Source organism: Varroa jacobsoni, unplaced genomic scaffold (assembly GCF_002532875.2).
Source record: "Varroa jacobsoni isolate VJ856 unplaced genomic scaffold, vjacob_1.0 contig00888, whole genome shotgun sequence".
Classification (NCBI taxonomy): Eukaryota; Metazoa; Arthropoda; class Arachnida; order Mesostigmata; family Varroidae; genus Varroa; species Varroa jacobsoni.
This window is the reverse complement of record NW_019214547.1, coordinates 71,820-90,333: the sequence shown is the minus strand read 5'-3', so window position 1 is coordinate 90,333 and position 18,514 is coordinate 71,820. Positions and strand designations below refer to the sequence as shown.

At 41.3% G+C, this 18,514-nt stretch overlaps 1 protein-coding gene across 1 annotated transcript; it reads left to right on the top strand.

The window, feature by feature from the left end:
• The first annotated feature begins 950 nt into the window (after positions 1–950).
• Positions 951–16,360, top strand: LOC111271701 (uncharacterized). Its single transcript, XM_022852652.2, has 15 exons — positions 951–2,082; positions 9,412–9,498; positions 9,939–10,266; positions 10,604–10,768; positions 11,045–11,202; positions 11,711–11,781; positions 12,111–12,226; positions 12,336–12,459; positions 12,923–13,216; positions 13,629–13,815; positions 13,992–14,171; positions 14,486–14,637; positions 15,078–15,266; positions 15,690–15,780; positions 16,106–16,360. Exons 3-15 carry the CDS (start codon positions 10,108–10,110, stop codon positions 16,251–16,253), a joined length of 2,034 nt encoding a protein of 677 aa, XP_022708387.1. The 5' UTR covers positions 951–2,082; positions 9,412–9,498; positions 9,939–10,107; the 3' UTR covers positions 16,254–16,360.
• The last annotated feature ends 2,154 nt before the right edge of the window (positions 16,361–18,514 follow it).

Genomic DNA, 18,514 nt, shown 5'->3' with positions numbered 1-18,514 from the left:
AGAGTTCTGCTTTGTAGTAAATAATCACTCGTCTAGCAAGAAAATTATTTTGATCTAAAAGGGAATCGAATCTTCATATCTTTGAGTGAAGCTCGAATTGACTCACTAATTACCTTACCTTACTTGAATCATATGAGTCCTCTGTCCCTAAGCCTGATAGCCTGCTAGCAGATATATTTGTGGATATAAAAGTATCGTTGAATAATCAAGTGTTAATCAATTATAACTACTAAAATATTGTTTCAAAACATATACAGTTAGAATTAAAAAGGCTTTTGAAAAAAATTATTTACAATTTGTCCTGGTTACTTTGAAACAGCAGTCTCAAAGCCGAAACAAGACTTCTTCATTCATTCACACGAACACCTAGCACCACTACATAAGCCTTAGTCCATTTCCTACTTGTATCAATGGACGGCTTGTTCCTGATCTATTATCGTTAGACAAATGCAAATAGTTATCGTCTTCGCCTCTGAGCTCGAGGCTTCTGGCTCCCAATTATGGTAAAACCCTCGGACCAGAGCCCTTTAACTAAAGCTGTCTGACCTGAGCGACCATTAAGAAATGCTGGCAGATGCAATCGCACATGCCGGAGCCATGAAACAAAATACTATTTGATAGAAGCCGCACGAAGGGGAGAGCGAATACAACGAAGACGAACACTTAAACACAGAAGCTAATGCCGAACGGCAAGTAAAAAGCACTGCGAGGAAGGTATACCCAGGCGCAGGGAGGGAGGCAGACTGCTGCTGCTGCTGCTGCTGCTGCTACCGAATGAAAACAACGGTCAAGCGAGAAGAGAAAAATGAGTCGTCTGGACACAATGAGCAGGAAGATACTCTCGTCATCTTGCCATTCACGGCCTTTTCCCTTACCACCGCTTCTGACAACATCGCGTCTATGCCGACAACAACAACGGCGCTGAATCGACTATCCGAAGAACGATGTCCAGCTGACGCAACGCAACGATGGCGATGATGTTGCGGCTACGTTCAAGTTGATCGGAAAACGGCCAGGTATCCAGCAAAAGCGGCCACGGATTTTGTCGCTGTTCCCGTGTTTCGAGATCGGCCGACGTTTGGGATGCTACCCAACCTAAGATGCCCACTGGCCTGGCCCAAAGGTGAACTTCGCAAAGGAACGTAGCGACATCGGAAATCGTTAGACGGGTCGGCCAGAAAAATAGAGAAGACGGAGATTCGTGTCATTGCTAAATGGTCATTGTCGCCGTGTTTAGTTGTACGTTCACGTAACGGATGTGTATGCCAATGCCTTCTAGAATTGGCAGTACTTAGGTGGAATAGAGGAGGATTCAATGGCCTACGGTTAGCAGCGATAGCGGACCTCGTCACCGTCTCGGACCTCGAAATAGATGCTGTGGCAGGGATGAAGTAGACCGGTGTGATGTCTACTCTTCATTTCGATATGTAACTGTCTCGTAAACAAACTAACACCTCCTCAATTCATCGCAATTCGGAATATACCGGCGAACAAAGCTAAACGAAAACACAACGTATCGGAAAGAAATGTGCCTTCGGTGTTTTTAAGCTTTCAGACCAATTATATAATTAGTGGACAAATAATTAGTGACTGTTAAATGCGGAGGTAGTGGAACACCGCTGAAGACTTTTCGGCAGAGCGTGCCGGGTTTCCTCGCAGCAACGTTTCGACACTGATGGATAAAGCGTTATGAGTTATACTTGTGCATACCGTATTTTGTGTCAAAAAATTCAGACGCAGTGTTCTCATCCTGTCGTCATTTAGAATCAGAAAAAGAGTTATACAAAATCGATGTGCAGGTGTTGGTAGCAAAAAAACTTTCATTATGGCAGATCTTTGCCTTCCGATACCGTTGCAACGACGACGAAGATCTTCCTCTTCAATCGGCCGACAAAGAACCTCTGTTCTTGGCTAGGTGGCACTCGATTCGCGTGACTGGTCCGCTGATGAGGACACACTAAACTTTTTGGCCTTTGAAGCATTAGATTTTCCTGAGAATTGCGTATTCCTGTGAATAAACTGCGAGAGCCTCGACGACCTTTTCTACACTCTAGCTTCGTCCTCAAACGTTGTTGAAGTCAGGTGATTTGAAAGATCCAGCGTTTCGCAACATGCTAGACTACAATAGAGACAGATATCAAATGCTACGTCGAGAAGGATCGCTACTTGACCCTGCTATAAATGTTAACAGGTTTAATGAACTAGCTGAAAAAGAACGCTATCTTTTTATAGACGTGCAACCATTTATTATACCAATGGGCCTATTCTTTTTGAAAATTGTATCGTGAAATGGCCTATTCGACGTAACGGAGCGATAGTATAACAGAACATTATCCTATAGCAAAGGCTAGCTCGGTCAACAAATCGGTTTGCCAATAGTTGCTACTGGCTCGTAAACGCATAGGAGATGTCTGTTCTCGTGCAGTTCTATATATATAGAGGTAGCGTGTATGTACGGTGTACTCGATCACGTGTTAATACTGTAATTATAAAAAATCATTCTGATTAAAACTTAACAAAGTGAAGACGCTTTGCGAATATTCTTCTGGTCCAACTGGTGGTTTTCGATCATTTTTCTCATCTAAGACATCTTTCAGTACACAACAAGTCCCGTGAATGGTTATAATTACAATCGTTGGCCCATCGAACCCCTAGCTTCTCCACGTAGTTTTGACATGTTGGTTCTTCTCTGGATTGCAGCTATAAGACAAGTTGCGTGCCTTTTTAATCGACCATACATCAAGTGATGACCGAATCATTCTGTATGTTTCGTAATTGAACAGGAAGTGTAGGTGATTTCATAGTTCTTTGAAACGATGTAGACACATGTTCTATCTTTTCTATCACTTCAACAAATTTTCTGATACAAAGTGGTCGATGTGTTAGCGAGGTAAGGAAAACATTTCGTTCATGTTGGTACGCGTTTGCTGTGCGAACTAAACCCGTGGCAAAATGTGATGCCCCCCCCCCCCCCTCTCTAAAATTATGAAATTGTCATTGCGGCCTGTTTCCCATTCAGGAAAAAAATGTTCTATTTTTAATGCTCGCATCAAGGTATTGTCGGAGAGTTCACTTCATTCTAACCTCATCGAGTTATCACAATGCCCGTTTAGAAGGATGAGCAGATTAAGAAACACACCCATCGCCAATGTTTTCGTTCGATATTTACTATCATAGCTAACCTTTTCGTTGTCTTATCTTGCAACGTCTGTAAAATCCTGTGTAATCCAAATGGACCAATTCGAGTTTGTAGATGGACCATTAACTTTGCCTTCGACTACTTCATTCATTCATATAAAATGGCCGCATAGTGTAAAGTCTGATTGAAGACTTCTGTAAAGCTACAACGAGCTTCTCATGGAAGTGAGTCGCACAATTTTTATTTGTTTTTAAGGCACCTATAACATCGAATGTGCTGCATAAAACAGTCATTAACTCCTGGAGACTTCAATGAAGTATGGTATAGTTTAGCAGGGGGAACGGGGACGAAACCCACGCATTGGCGAAGCCACTAGTAGTTCTATTTATGTCTATATTATTTAATATCCTAGTTCTACTTCTAAGGATACTAATAAGGCAGTAATATATTAGATAAGGCTCTTTCGACCGATATGTTCTACGTGTCGAAAGGTCGTTCCGCGAGCGAAAAACCAATGTGTGACTGACATAGCTATGAGAGACAAATTTCCCCTTCAACGCGCGGTGTGACCTCTTTGCAACAGTAACCATTATCAGACAAGTGCAGCAGTTCACATCAGGATTCATTCAAAGTATCCGAATTTTCGAATTAAACATTTCGATTTTTTTTTTTTTCTTTACAAATGAGAAAAATGAATGATTCAACAAATCTAAATAGCTTGTTTATTGATCCATGCTGTACGGGAATCACTACTGACTGCTACAATTGACGTTTAGGTGCTGACTCTGAAGTATATGAACCCCTGTTACAGGCGAATAAATCAAAAAACGTGATTTATGCTGGTCAAAGTTTGTTAAACAGAGACCGTCGTTGTTTTTCGGTGGCATATATTTTGGCGGGGAAGACGTTGCGCCTATCCAAGCTATGCCCAAGCTCGATTGTATATTTTCCTGCTAATCTAAAGGGTGCGTTCTAGTCTGGGTTCGAACTCGGCCTTATTCACGGCCGGCTCATTTCAGTAAAGTTCGAATCATAGAGAGCTTTATCGTGTTGGACAAATTCAGACAATGTCAGACGTCTACCTGGAGCGAATTTAAAATTAACTCTTTCCATTGATAGCTTGACTATGTAAAGGTTTTGGTTTGAAAAGTCAGACCCTGAACTGAAACTGAACTTTTTCTATATAGTGTTACTGACTTAACAATAGTGTGACATCACGTACTACATTAACTATAAAAAGCAGTGCTATGCATCGCATATAATAACATCATAACTTGAAGTTCGCCCAGCCACCAGCGTAGCACTCATAGATACTTGAACATTTACGTCTGGATCCATTTTTACTCGGAATCGGACAAAATGACGACGTAATAGTTACGTTTACGCACCTATATCAGCTACCTCTGTAGAGTCTGCGGGAGAGACTATGTCGCCCTACGTGAGACAGACGCGTACGGTGTCGTTCGATTTGATAATTGTGATTCGCTCGTTGATCCATTGTTTTACGTTCACCGATCGCCGAGCGATAGCCTATTTCATTGTGCGCATTTATCAGTACAGAACTTCTTGAATTTTGTTCCTTGTTAGCCTTCGCGTCTGTGCTATTATATCATGTACTTTCTGGGTCTGGTGTTCGCCCGCATCAATTGCACACCGTCATGGCGTAACACAACCCAGCCGAGTTCTCTCGTTCTGTTTATCATATGGGACGATTCAGGGCTAAGAAAACGTTCGTGCGCATGCGGACATACGCAAGTTCCGCTTCATGTAGCATAACAGCGTAATTAGCAACAACAGAACAGCCTCTAGAGCACCATATCCACGTGAGACATTCTGGGCTATGGGACGATGGGCTTAATCTAACCCAATAAGTGTTCCTGCAAGTAGAAGGACGTAATGATACGGTCTTGCAGCTGAAGAAGAAACAGGTTGTTGTTATACCATTACAAACGTTGGCATATACTACTAATCACAGATGCAGTAGTTATTGTGGTGGTTATTACAAGCTGACGGTTCCTGCTGTTCCGTCAATCTGTCCGCGATTTGCACGCATTCCCTCTATGGCACATGACTGATGACTGTAACAACAGCAGCGGCAGCAGTAACAATAACAACAAAAGCATCAGAGTGGCTGCGGCAGTCAGTGCCATTGCCGCTAACCGAGTAATGCCGCAGACCGGATCGAAATGCAATTTGACATGATGCCCGATAAAATGGGGAAACGCTTTAACGGAGCGGAGATGAGTTAACCGAAATCAACAAACGGATAGACGAATGAATGAAATGAATAGTAGATAGTACGTGCGGGAAAAACAATGTCCGGTACTGCATTTAAACATTGCGTTGAACGGGCGGAGAAATCCAACGGTTGCTCTAGCTAGTACTATTCATGGACTAAAAGAGGACCAACGTGTGGAGCTTTCTCTATCTCTAGGCCTGGTCGTTAATATTGCAATTAGGCCAATTCTAGCGCAAACAATCGTATTTGTCTGCCGGTGCCTATTGTGATACCGACGATAGTTATACATGAGGGCGGTCGCGTCTATGCCAGCGAACATCGCTGGCTATTTCATACTGTACAGTAAAGTCAACGGTTCATTAGCTCTAATCAATAACGGCTAGCCAACCAGTATAGTTATACCGTGTCTGAAAAAGCGGTCCCACACTGATCGAACAGTCATTGCAAATGAAGAACAAACGGTTTTTTGCTCATTATTATACAAGGCGCGTGAGAAGGCTAAGCAGAGTTAGTGGCAGAAAAAGCAAGTAGAAATTGTTGGAGACACAAGCCAAAATAAACATGACGAACAAAAGGTAATTAAAAATAACATACGCGCTTGCCCTTGCCCTGTACGTGTGAAACTGTTGTCCCAAATGGCCGTAACGTATTACAGAAAAACGTGAATACAGAATAAACGTTAGTCTGTCGTTAGTTCGAGTTGATACCTCCTATTAGGTCTGTGTGTTGGCTTATTACTAGATTTGCGTGCCACCTACAAACAGCGGATACGCATGTCTCATGGCCAACAAACACGATAAGAGAAAATTCGCTTGGAGGCGAAAACTGAGAACTAGCAAGGCTCCCCGAGTTTTTGCGGCGTAATTGTAATTATACAGACAACGAGGTTCGCTATTGGCTTTCTAAGCGACGCGGTCACAAATGCGGCGTATGCAACGTTGGACGAATAAAAACAGTAAACTTATACTGAGAACAAAGTAATCTCAAAAGGCAGGACGCCTCGTTGGCCGTGTCCCTAACCAAATTGACAACGAGAGTTTGCGAACTATAGTAGACCTATTCTGTCTGTGCTAGGAGAAATTGAACTCAGAGAACAAAACTAACATGGTATAAATGCTTCAAATAACATTTCGTAGAATAATCATAGGGGGCTGGGATCGATGTACTCGTCAAAGGCTTTGAGTGGCTATAGACTAACTTCAGATCTTCTCCGAAGAGAGACAAAAGCGCCCGCTGCATAACTTGTGTGAAAAGTTACGTTCGGCTCTATTATTTAGTAAGGTCTAATCAAAGGACAATTAGATAAAAAAAAAAAAATAACTTACCAAGTTTTAGAAGGGCGATTCAGCCTCGTTATCGTCCGATGAGTTCATGATTCCTATTCATGACGACTCGCCAACCATAGCGTACGATGCATTTACGCATCCACTAGAAACACGAAGTACTAACTATGGAGCAATAACTCATATGAGTGAACAACTCCCGGACAGAGGCGCTATAATTGTGGGTGGCGAAGTACCTTGGGATACTTTGAGATAAACACGTTTCCTGAATGAAACAAACTTGACTTTTGTAACTTGATGTTTAGAATGCTGACTCGGTTATGATAGTATTATGGGGCCCCAACTGCGATAAGTTTGTCGATAGCCTGTTCTAAACTTATCTATAATGCAGGCCAATAATAAAGATATTCATAGGAAGAATACGATTTTACCAACGGCAAAATGGTGTGGTTGTTAAGTTTTCGTGATTTTATTACATATTGCCACTGGAAAACACAATCGCGTTTCCTAGATACTAACTGGTTTAATACTTTAATATTTATCAGTTTAATTTAGTAAAAATATAAGCTAATGTTCATTTTCTTAAGATGTTTTAAGCAATCAGTAAATGAAAAAATGGTTAGATTTCGCCTTTGAATGGGGCTGAAGTACTTTGAAGTCCTACGGAACGAAGGGGTATTTGTTGGCTACGTGCGGAATATTCCGGGGGCTAGTTCGTGAAATGGGTAATGGTCTGCTGCTTGTAGTAACTAGAGGTGCCTGGAATCTTACATATGCACATGCAATGATGGCTATTTATGTCTCATAGCATATAAAACAGATTACGAAACGAGTGGTTTTTAGGACAAAAAAAAATTAAATTTGCGGTTATCTGTATCTAATATGATTCACTGGCGTCTGGAGTCGCCTGATACTGTTGTCAACTTTTGCTAATAAACCTATCGTTCAGGGAAGATATAAAAATTTGTCCTAATATGGGGTTGACTTCGAGCAGCTCTGAATTTCACTAGCCGTCTAAGACAAATCTTGTTGGCAGCACCGAAGGTAAAATTTGAGATATTAGAATTTATCTGTGACCTTTTTTACTACGGTTCTAATAAGGATAGGTTCATCTATAGCAAAAATAGGATAGTCGTTCGTCAGATTCGACGTGGGCACCACCAATAATACATTCCCCGTGTTGCTTCACTAGATAGGCCATGTCAACGGTATTTCACACCAAGATGAATGCAACGGTGAAATCTTTTCAACGATGTGGCCGATGGCGTAGCCCTAATGGGTCAGTGTGATTTTGGCGAAAAGGTGACATTGGGTTTGGACAAAATGTTACGAAACTGTTTCCAAACCTTTGGCACGATCCATTTCTCGCGTGTACCTTATTGTCGAATGGATTTTAATTCTTTTTTGAGCCAGCTAAGTATTTTTATTTCTACTTTAATAAAGTACGAAAAAACTAACTAAACACTTGCGTATTAGGTAGAAATCGCGTTTTACAAAGCTCTCTATACTGGGCTTTATTACAAGCCCATTTATGTAGGTAACCTGAGCCATAACACAGGGTACATATGAAACAGGACGGCAGAAGAATGGATGGATCGATGGATGAGCTTACAGACAGAGTGAAAGAACTAACCAGTGGTATAAATACAAGGTATTAATATATATATATATAAATAAATTTATGCACGTCGTTGAAGGGATTGGGAACAGTGACCCCCTGCTCATTTCCAAGTTAAGCCTAGATAGATACCTTAAGCGACTCCGTATCTATAAGCCCGTATAGACATATTGGTTGTACGTTGTGTAGGGCAGCAATTCTTATCTGTAACAACCATCTTGCGATAATTCGCCACATAGTTCACATCTAAATGCACCGTAATCCAGATAATTACGATCGTCGATCGTGGTTAATTATAATAGTTGTGAAAACTTCAGTGGAATCAAGTTCGTTTTCCAAAAGTAGTGCAACGTATCCATGCAATTCCCTCGTTCCTCTAGAATCAACTGCCCACCAAAACTTAATAATAATAATAATAATTAAGTCTCCTAGCGGGTGTATCATAGTGGAACCATTAGAAAGAATAGCCTTCTGTAACAATAATCATAGCTATTTCTCAAGAAAGAAAATACTTTCACTCTAAATTTGACCTTTTCACAGGAAATTATTAGCTTTATTCGTGGTCTCGGTGTTTTTAAGATATATACGTTGGAGATATGAGCTCGGTAATACGTTTCAGACGTCTTTCACACCGCAAATAGATGAGCAGACCTTTTTTTCTGCGTTTCATCCCAATAATCGTGTCTGATTAACTCTATTCCCACAATACTCTGACTAACGGGTAAACGCATATTCTATTAGGCAATAGATACGAATTTTATATATGCTGGATACTTCTTAGTAGGCTACTCACTATATCATGGGTTCTACGATGAAACCAAATTGTACGACCTGTACAACGGTTTACTTCCAATCGACCGATCACTATCATTTCGGCCAAAAGCGACCACTATTCATGTTCAATTCAGCCGTAAATTTAACAGATTTAGTGTTTTCCTTAAACTAACAGCCTAAAGCGTGTCCACGAACTTTCTCAAACGAGGGCGCATAAGCAAGCGCCTAAAAACAAGTAATTGCTAACACGAAGGGACGTATCAGAACTGTGGAATAGCCTTAATTCTAAAACAATTATACAGTGACTTAGAACATGGGCAACTGAAGGTATAACTCACTGTTTTTCGTTGTACCATAGAACGAAGTGAGCAAGACTTGGCGCGGAATACTTGCAGAGATGCCCGAAGCAGCCTAGGTCGATCGCGAGCGACGCACCCACACGCAGGTTAGACTTTTCAACATTAAAAAACAACTGTCGACCGTAGCTGTCGTTCGTGTCCAAGAACTCACCGAATTATAACAGCTTCCTGCTACGAAACGTTGGCGTGTTTAGCTTTGATTTAGATGATGATGATGATGATGATTCAACACTTACGACGCCGGAGCGATCTTTTCAATTTCGTGCGAACTAATAAACACTATTTAAATAACTGAACAGAAGGTAGCATGTGGAGGTACCAGTAATCGAGCTGCAGGAATTATTATTACCATTTTCTATGTTTCCTCTCCTTTATTTAGGGGAAAAGTTCCCTTTTTGACGTATGCGATTTGTTAACGTTTTCTAGTATTTCCTGTAACGGTCGTTTCCCCAAAACGTGTCTATGCGCAAACACTGATGTGCGAGGCATATATTGGGCGACGTTTTACGCTCATTTCTGTTTCCAGGCGTCTTCACTACAGGACGTGATGATGTCGAAAATCACTTCAGTCTTTGCCGTGCAAAAGATTTGCCTGATCGGCGTAAAACGACGTGTTGGTTCAGGTGTACCGACATTTTCTATATGCGTAATGTTGTTTTTCAGGATATCTAACATTTGTTTTTGAACTGCTAGCAATGGGCCAACTTCGTCCACAGCCGCACGTCTATCGAACGCATCACACACCGGTCTACGTTCGCCGAAGCGGCTTGCCCAGTGTTAAAGCGAGTTCGTTTTTTCTCTATCTAGCTCTCGGGGCCGTCCTGCCGTTTCTCAAGGAACATCTTGCCCATCAAGTACGACCACCGGGTGGTAGCCGCTAGATTTAACTTCCATTCATAACAACTAGACAATGGCCATTTGACTCTAATCATTACTTTTAGCTCGATCGCGAATTGGATGTACCCGTAGAAAGCAACGATGGTAGTTCATAGCAAATCATAGGACATTGGGCATATTCAAATGTAACGAATGGCTGAGTAGGTACAATTGTTGCTTGTCGTTTAAAGGAAGGAATGAATTAATCCCATGCTAGCTGGCAATGCAGGAAGTCATGGAATCATTTCGACTGTTTTTAGTTTGCATGTTTCCAGGGCATTTTTCTCTAGCTTTAGTTTTTGTTATTTGTTTCAGGGGCTAAACGAAGAAGAGACACTTCTGGTAGAAGCCTTATCCGCTTTGGCGTCATGTGGCCTTCCCTTACTTTTGGTCCGTACAGCTGACCATGTCGGGTGTCACCGCGGAAGTTTATTTATAGCGGTCGTAATCACCGCTGTGGCGTATCCAGCCCTCATGTTTGTTAGTGTTTAGAAATAGTTGATTTGCGGTACTAACGGTGTGTGATTAGGTGCGAGATTGTGTACATCGTGGGCCTATGACTTTTGTCTTAACTAACCGACTATAGCTACTGTTATTGTAAAGCTGTTCAGGTCGTTTGTGTATTCCTTTCACTGCTAGTTTCGATCCGTTATTATGGTCCGAGGACCAGGCTAGCACTCATTTTACATGTTTAAGTAACACAAATTTGACCAAGTTAGAAATTTGTGCACGATCCATGCTGCCCACCGTTGCCAGGTTCCCCGAGTACAGAGGTTGCCCAGAGAGCCCGTTCTTGAATACGACTGTCGAGAGGGTCTTATAGTTGAACGCTGCCCGCAATGGACATCTTGTGCGGAGTCTGATCTCAATCCTCTTGGAGCAGCCAATTTCAGGCTTGTCGATTGTCGCGTCAGGTAAGTATTAGATCATCTCAGTGTTTAGAAGAGAAAGTTTTAATTTAGAAAAGACATTGTATATGCAGTAGACGACGAGGTGATACGCCAAACAGTTGCCAAGATTTTCATAGCACTAATTAGCGAACGTTTGTATGGAAACTTCTCGATACGAGGTTTGTCCAAAACAGTTGAGAACCCGGTGACATTATTTATTACTCCCTACGTAGAATTCTTCCATCTCGAACTCTATATACCCCCTCGTAAATGAACTGGTTTTCTCCATTTTTCAAGAAACACTTAGTGCCAGGTGAGCTGCGTCCACAGGCAGGCCATTCTCAAACTAGGACAGATCAGTAAAAATCAGTCAAAAAAAAAAGAACAGTGTAAAAGCGAGCACCGTAGTTGATGCTAATAGAAATACGTATTACGACCTTTGGGAAAAAGAGGTGTAAGTACGACCAGTATGACTTCCGTTCATTTCAAAATTGCTTCCTCAATGGCGCCTTCTTAATTTGACCCTATCTAGATGTCGGCCTGATGATGAGTCAATGTCGTTTGGCCCAATCCACTTCTGCTTCATGTCGGGAATCGATAAATGTAAGTACTACAGTTTATGAGGCTGAATAAAAAGAAATTGTGACAAGTATAATAAAAGCTACATTCAGCATTTACCAAAACATAGCAACGTCAGTAAGCGGATCTGATAAAACGGTACAGAAACTCACTCGGGTTTACAATTTTAAACTTGCAATTTGAAAGACTGCGACAGAATGGGCCTGTCGTCGAACGATACACATATTAGCCAAGTAGTTAATTTAGTGGTTCACCAATGGAGCCCATAAAAATGCATTAGAACCGAGCATTCATAGAGACCGCAAATCCTGTTAAGTAATTACTTCATTAAATACCCAGTGTACCTGTTACAGCGCAACATTGCCATGTTTTGGAGCGAGGTAATACATCTGTAAGTTTTACCTCGACATTTCTATCGTCAACGGCGAGGTCTTTAGCCTGGACGCCTGCAGACCCTACTGACATACAGGTGAGCGTCGTAGTGTTTTTTGGGTGGGGTTTTTTTTGAGGACAATTGGTTTCATTAAGATGACATCATTAATTGCCTACCCGGTATCGTCTTTGAACTGATCGAACAGGCGGTCTGTGGATTTGATCTTATGTCCCCAATCAGCTTCAACGGAAAGGCCTACAATGACCTCGTGTGTAGGAGTGCAACATCCAATTGTGTCCGGTGCAAGGTTTCAATAGCTGATTCAAATGGTATACAAAAAAAACACGACCTAGAGATTTTTAGTTAGTACGGAACGTACACATCAACTTTGAATAAAGAATTACGCAGACTTATGAAAGCTTTGCTGAAGTTAAAAATCTATATTTTCTTTTTTACAAATAATAATAATAATAATAATGGTTCTCAGCCTCGGCTAAGGTATCATGAAGTGATACAGCTTTTCCAATACTCTGTATCTTAAGGCTGATCGAAAAGTAAGTACAGTATAAACATATATTTGTCATCGTTATTTCATCAACATAGGTTAACAATGAATTAGAGACAGATAGTAAGTAAATACGATAAAAAATAGATACATAGTGGGGCAAGCAGGAGAGATCATTGTCCTGAACAAGTACATCTGAAGTATAAACTATGATTAAAACAAACTAGGAGTGAAAAGTATTGTTTCTAAATGAAGTTGCATATTTGTGCCTTCGATTTTATTGTTAGGCCGTCAGATGAAAGCTGCCTCGTGTATCGAGGAAGAAGGTGATCCTCAGTTAACGCTATGGTTCACGTTGATACTTCGCTGCGCCGGCGATGCATTTGCCATGTCAGCTGTTATTCTTCTGGATTTGTTAGCTTTGGACGCTTCACGCGATTCAATGACTAAATTAGGTTGTATACGCGTCTGGAGTTGCCTCGGAGGCTCGATAGGGGCTTTGGTGTCCGGTCTGCTGCTCGACTACTTTAAGACAAACGTAGAAGCAATCCAATGGGCGCCGTCTGCTATTCTATTTGCCGGTGTGTATCTGCTAAAATCATCTTCGGCCATATCACACAGACTGTGTAACTGATACAACTATGGGAATAACACAATGATACCATTTTACTCATAATACGGTAGTAACTGGTTATTTTTCAAACCCGTAGCGAGAGCTGATTTTGAAATTTTTTGTTTGATTTTTTTTTCTTTGATCGATTGATAATTTTGAAATTTGAATGAAAAAAAAAACGTTGGTATTAATATACAACTACAATATCTTTTTATGGTACAGCCTAGCAAAAGCAGGTCGTACTTTTCACGTGTGATGTCCTGCTTAGGTATAGGTTAGAACGAATAAGCAATACGCAGCGTTTTATTTGAGTTTAGCTTGCTCAAGAACCATATAGATAAACTGCTTTATCTGTTGTTTTTGACAATCATGTTGTGAAGGTTGCTGCATCGTTATCGAAGCTATAGCGTGTTGCTTATTGCGGCCAGTCGAAGGAATCAGCTCGTTTTTTATCGATCATGGCTCGCAACACCGGCGCCTCTGGTCGGGCGAAATGATCCTCTTACTCGTCCTTACCATAGCGCTTGGCACTGATCTTGCCCTTATCGAAGGTCATGTCAAACCCTGGTTAGTATACAGTTTTTTTCGCATTTTCAAGTTCGACAGTGTGTCCGTTACTGGCTAAAGTTTCAATTTGCGTATGCTTCGAAGTATAGCAAACTTCGTCACGTTTCGAAATGGCGCAAAGCACTTAAGTTGCTGGAGAGAAAAAAGCTCCTTACTCTACTGTTCCATTTTTACAGGTACCAAACTATGGGAGCTTCGTTTGCGGATCTCGGCCTAAGTTGGAGTGTTCCGCTGTTAATTGCCTTGCCCCTTATGACGGCGGCCGATACTCTTCTCAAAGGAACTGGGCGCGTGAACCTCCTGGTGTTTGCGTCTCTCTTTTATGCCACGCGGATGGCTGGAGTATCGTTCGTTCGGTATGAATGCTACACTTATAGAAGATATTGCATTGCCCCATATGAAAATATTCATTGGCTCTGCATTGAACTATAAAGCAATTTTTAAAGAACGCAGCTTTTACTACTGCATTCAAATGTGTCAGCCGATAGCCCTTCGTGACCTTTACAATTAGGGACAATACGACATAGTCTTGTGATTGCAACTATTTTACGTTGTACCCTTCGTTAATTACAAAATAAACATCAGTATCTATTATGAAAATAGAGGAATACATAGAAGTTCATATAACATTATTCTATTAGCTCACTTATACTTACTTCTGCGGATGTAGGTGCCTCCGATGGGCGGTCCCGTTCGAGCTGTTGACCTGTTTAACCGGTCCTGTTTTCTGGCTTGCCTTAGTCTCGTACAGTCGAAAGATTTCGCGACCGGAAAACCGTTCACTCGTACATACACTTGTCAACATTGCACATATCGGAATTGGTTTGTGTACCACTGCTTAAAAAGAGTTTAACTTTTTCTTACTTTTCAACATACACAAACATAATGCAGTAACATCGTTGTTATTCTACAGCAGAAATATTCAAAAACCGTCTGCTTATCCCATCAAGTGAGCATAATTGACTGAGACATTTTTAGCGATGAGCCGTGCGCTAACCTCTCCAGGTTACTAGCGTTGTCGATCCAACGTTCGTCGACTCGCCAAAACATAACCTCAATGAGCGGCATGCAAAGAAAAATTTCCCGAAACAAGCTAGCCATGCTCCACATACGCAATCCTGGCACCATTTTTCTTCTTTCAGGACTAGAGACTTTCATCTGGTACTCAATACTTAACCTCACGCTAAACATGGCGATGTCCTAAGCACCGTTGGTAACGTTTGCTGTACTAGGTAAGAAGTCAATGATTTTTCTTTCCACAGGGAGGCTACTTTGCCTAGTTGTAGGCTCATTTGCTATCGAAACGGTCGGACTGCGCTGGACCCTTCGACTGGCGGCTACAGCCACGGCAGGCATAGGGCTTACGTTTTACAACTGCTACCACTGCTGCGTGAGGGTCGCCCGCATTCGCAGGTTACAAAGGCGAAGCCATCTTCACCGACAGCTAAGCAGTAAGACATTTTTTTCGTCAAACGAAGAACACAGTTCCCTTAGGCGTAGACACGCAAAGCTTCGTATTGTATTGGTTTCGTCATAGTGGAGACATACATATTCTGTTTCGCCTGCACGTGGATGGTCGTATATTCATTAGAGTACGCACTATTATGTCTGGCGAGATAAAAACTAATAGAATGAGCACGCTTAATTCATTCTGATAGCATATATAAGACGGTATTTAGCGTCTTCCGCAACAAATAAGCTCATGGCGGGGCGTGCTAATGGCGGGATATGGCGTAATCATTTTGAAAATCAGTGTAACCTTTTTCATTTCCCTACCGATTCGATTATGGCAGAGGCAAAATAGTTATTCTCTTCTTAGTACGTTTGTAATAAGGCGATTTTATGCAACCTTTGAAATGTTTATCTGGATACAGCTGATAATGGCCAGTGGTATCCAGACTCGATTCAGGGAGAGCCTTACAGCTGGCCCGTTATGGAGCCCCCTCGAGTGCCTCCACTCCTCAGGTACCTATTGCATCGTTTCAGAGTAATATGGATCACTCATACTTCCACGTACATTACCATTGTAATTTTGTGCTTTTCACATCTCTATTGTACATGCTTAACAGTAAAAGGGATTTCGAGTTTCATTCATAGAAGCAAAGCTTGTAAGGTTATTTTCTGTTCATTATTACCTTAAAAGTGTTTTAGGGTACTATGTAGATGCCGAAAAAAACTATTGTTTACGTATTTGCACCTGGACACAAATTTCTTTGTAATCTGAAATGCAAATGCTAAAAGGCTCTTTAATGGCTGCTCTACGTTCTGTACCCTTTGATAATCCTGATAGGCCGCGTTCTGCTCTCGCCATACCTTCGGCCTACGATTCGGACGATTCTGACGACCCTTACGGATACGGTGGTGCTGGGAGTCTTTACTATAGCCGAAACAACTTTTCACGATCAACCTCGAGACTACCACGACAAAGTCAGATATAGAGCACTCGCCGTTTTTTAGTAATCCAGAAGACACAGACTTTACGATCGAATTTGCAACTATGAATTGACGGAAAAGTTAATAAAAGCTTTTGAATGAACATGGCAAATGATACTTGTGCTGATGGAGAAAAAAAAGTCTAACATGTTGCTACATTTATAGATAACACCATCAAATACAAAATTTCCGTAAGGTTACTACGGAGTAGCAGGAAACGTTTTGTGCTAAACTGAATCAAAGTTCGTAGGTATCATAGTAAGGATGCAATTTATTTGAACAAAAACACTATAAATGTGAGCCATATTATAGTAGCATAAATAGCAAGGCCAACTTACGTCTATTAGATGCATTGTTTCGTAGAGTTACGCATGCTCAAATACTCTAGAACATCAATGTAATAAAATAATTGCATTTTTATGGAATATAGGCCAAACAAAGAAGGTCGCAAAAGCATGATTTAAACGCATGAATCACCACTTTGCTACATAAATAGAGTATCTGAACTTTTTGCAGAGAGTGTATATATATATATATATATATATATATATATATAGAAGTAGAGCTATAATATTCATAGAGGTACCAATAAATCGACAGTTTGTCTTTGCTGGCCGTTATATTCTATTCTCGATCATTTGCAATGTGTGGTTCATCGGTATACTGTATATTCTTCCAGTGTGCCGATAACAACTGAATAGGATAAACCTAAAAAGCTTGCACACGAATTGGTAAATATAAACCGTTTTTTTTTTTTTTTTGTTGATTGTTTTGGGAAATGCCTTGAGTGTCCGCCATCTTGGGTTGTGATAAAATAAAAATAAGGACAATAACTCTTCGAAACTAAGAAGACTGATGCGTTCCTGATAGTAGGCCACAGACCCAGGTTGCAGCTGACGAGACGTGGTAACGTTGCCAGTTACTTGATTTGCGCCGTTCTTGTCGCGCCTGCAGGTTGCACATTCCAGGAAAATTGGAATTGTGCCAATTTCGACCTGTCGCTACTTCGTCGCTGTATCGAAAGTTGTTCCCGTTGTCGTCTGTCGACAACAAATGAGATAAACTGTACTCTACTGACTTCAAGTTCAGCTGGATTCCAATCCCCGCTCCTATGGAGTCCCCCAGGAACGTAGAGATCGCTTGCTCAACGGAGGCGAGATAACGCCTAATAGATGGGTATCATTTCGTGGACCGACGCTGAAGAAATTTCTAGTTTCGGTATAAGGAAATTCCTTGGCTTAATCGTTGCTAAATTCAACTAGGTGGTTGTGCTAGCGAAAGGGATCGAAGACGTCACAAACCCTTCACGGTGCCCATCAAGTTATCGTGTGTTATTGATATAGGTAGAAGAAACTCGTTACGGCTAAGTTTCATCGATTTTGTAAGACGACTGATCTGGAAGAGCATGAAAGCTACACCTTATTTTTGTGTTTGCGTATTTTTAAGTTTGCTTACTAAAAACGATAGTAGCTAATTCTATAAGCTGGCTTTGTAAATTTAAATTGTTTACGTTACACGAATATAGCTGAGAACCAAGCAACGAAAAACTCTCAGTATAGGTAGTCAGCATTCTTCTCACCACCGATGACTTCCTTTTGATTGTACAACGACGACTTTCTCACAAAATGCAGTTCCAAGGCACGGGGCATTAGTGGGTAACCAAATGTTGCAACGTGGTCGTTATTTCCACCTCATCGACGGCGCGCCTGCCGGCCCAGGCCCAGGGGGAATTAAACTGCAATCGGCAGTCACAAGGGGACTGAGCGAACACAATACAAGATGCCACCCCACGATTGGCAAAGCGAAAATCTTGTGTTTGGCGGGCCCTGAACAGAGGGTCCGTCTTATTGAGCACAATTTACGCCTCAATTCGTCACCCCACTGTGGCGGTCTGGAGAAAGAGCACGCCCAAACTTGGGCAAAGGAATCTGTTTCCCAAACACGTAAATACCTAATTTTTGTCGTCGTAGTAAATGCAGTACTATAACGTATTTTCCCTGTTTTGAACAACTAACTATTGCGAACGATATTCATACGTACACTGAGAGGCGCCCATAAGGAATAATGCCAGACCCAATATTCCTTCACCTTTAACTTATGGGCTATTCTGTTTACAATGAAATAGATTTAATTGAAAGAGCTATAATATCGTCAGTGGAAATGCATGATACCTATCATGTATATATGTATACGCAGATCAACTTCGATGTTCCAGAAATCGAAAACAAAATCAACGTTTACCATACTGAACTGGCGGGGAATTACG

Excerpts from the sequence above, each read along its gene's own strand:
- LOC111271701 (XM_022852652.2), top strand. The coding sequence starts at position 10,108 with ATGGGCCAACTTCGTCCACAGCCGCACGTCTATCGAACGCATCACACA. Across the intron at positions 10,769-11,044 it reads CGTATCCAGCCCTCATGTTT|GTTCCCCGAGTACAGAGGTT; the intron begins GTTAGTGTTTAG and ends CACCGTTGCCAG. Across the intron at positions 14,172-14,485 it reads GCTGGAGTATCGTTCGTTCG|GTGCCTCCGATGGGCGGTCC; the intron begins GTATGAATGCTA and ends CTGCGGATGTAG.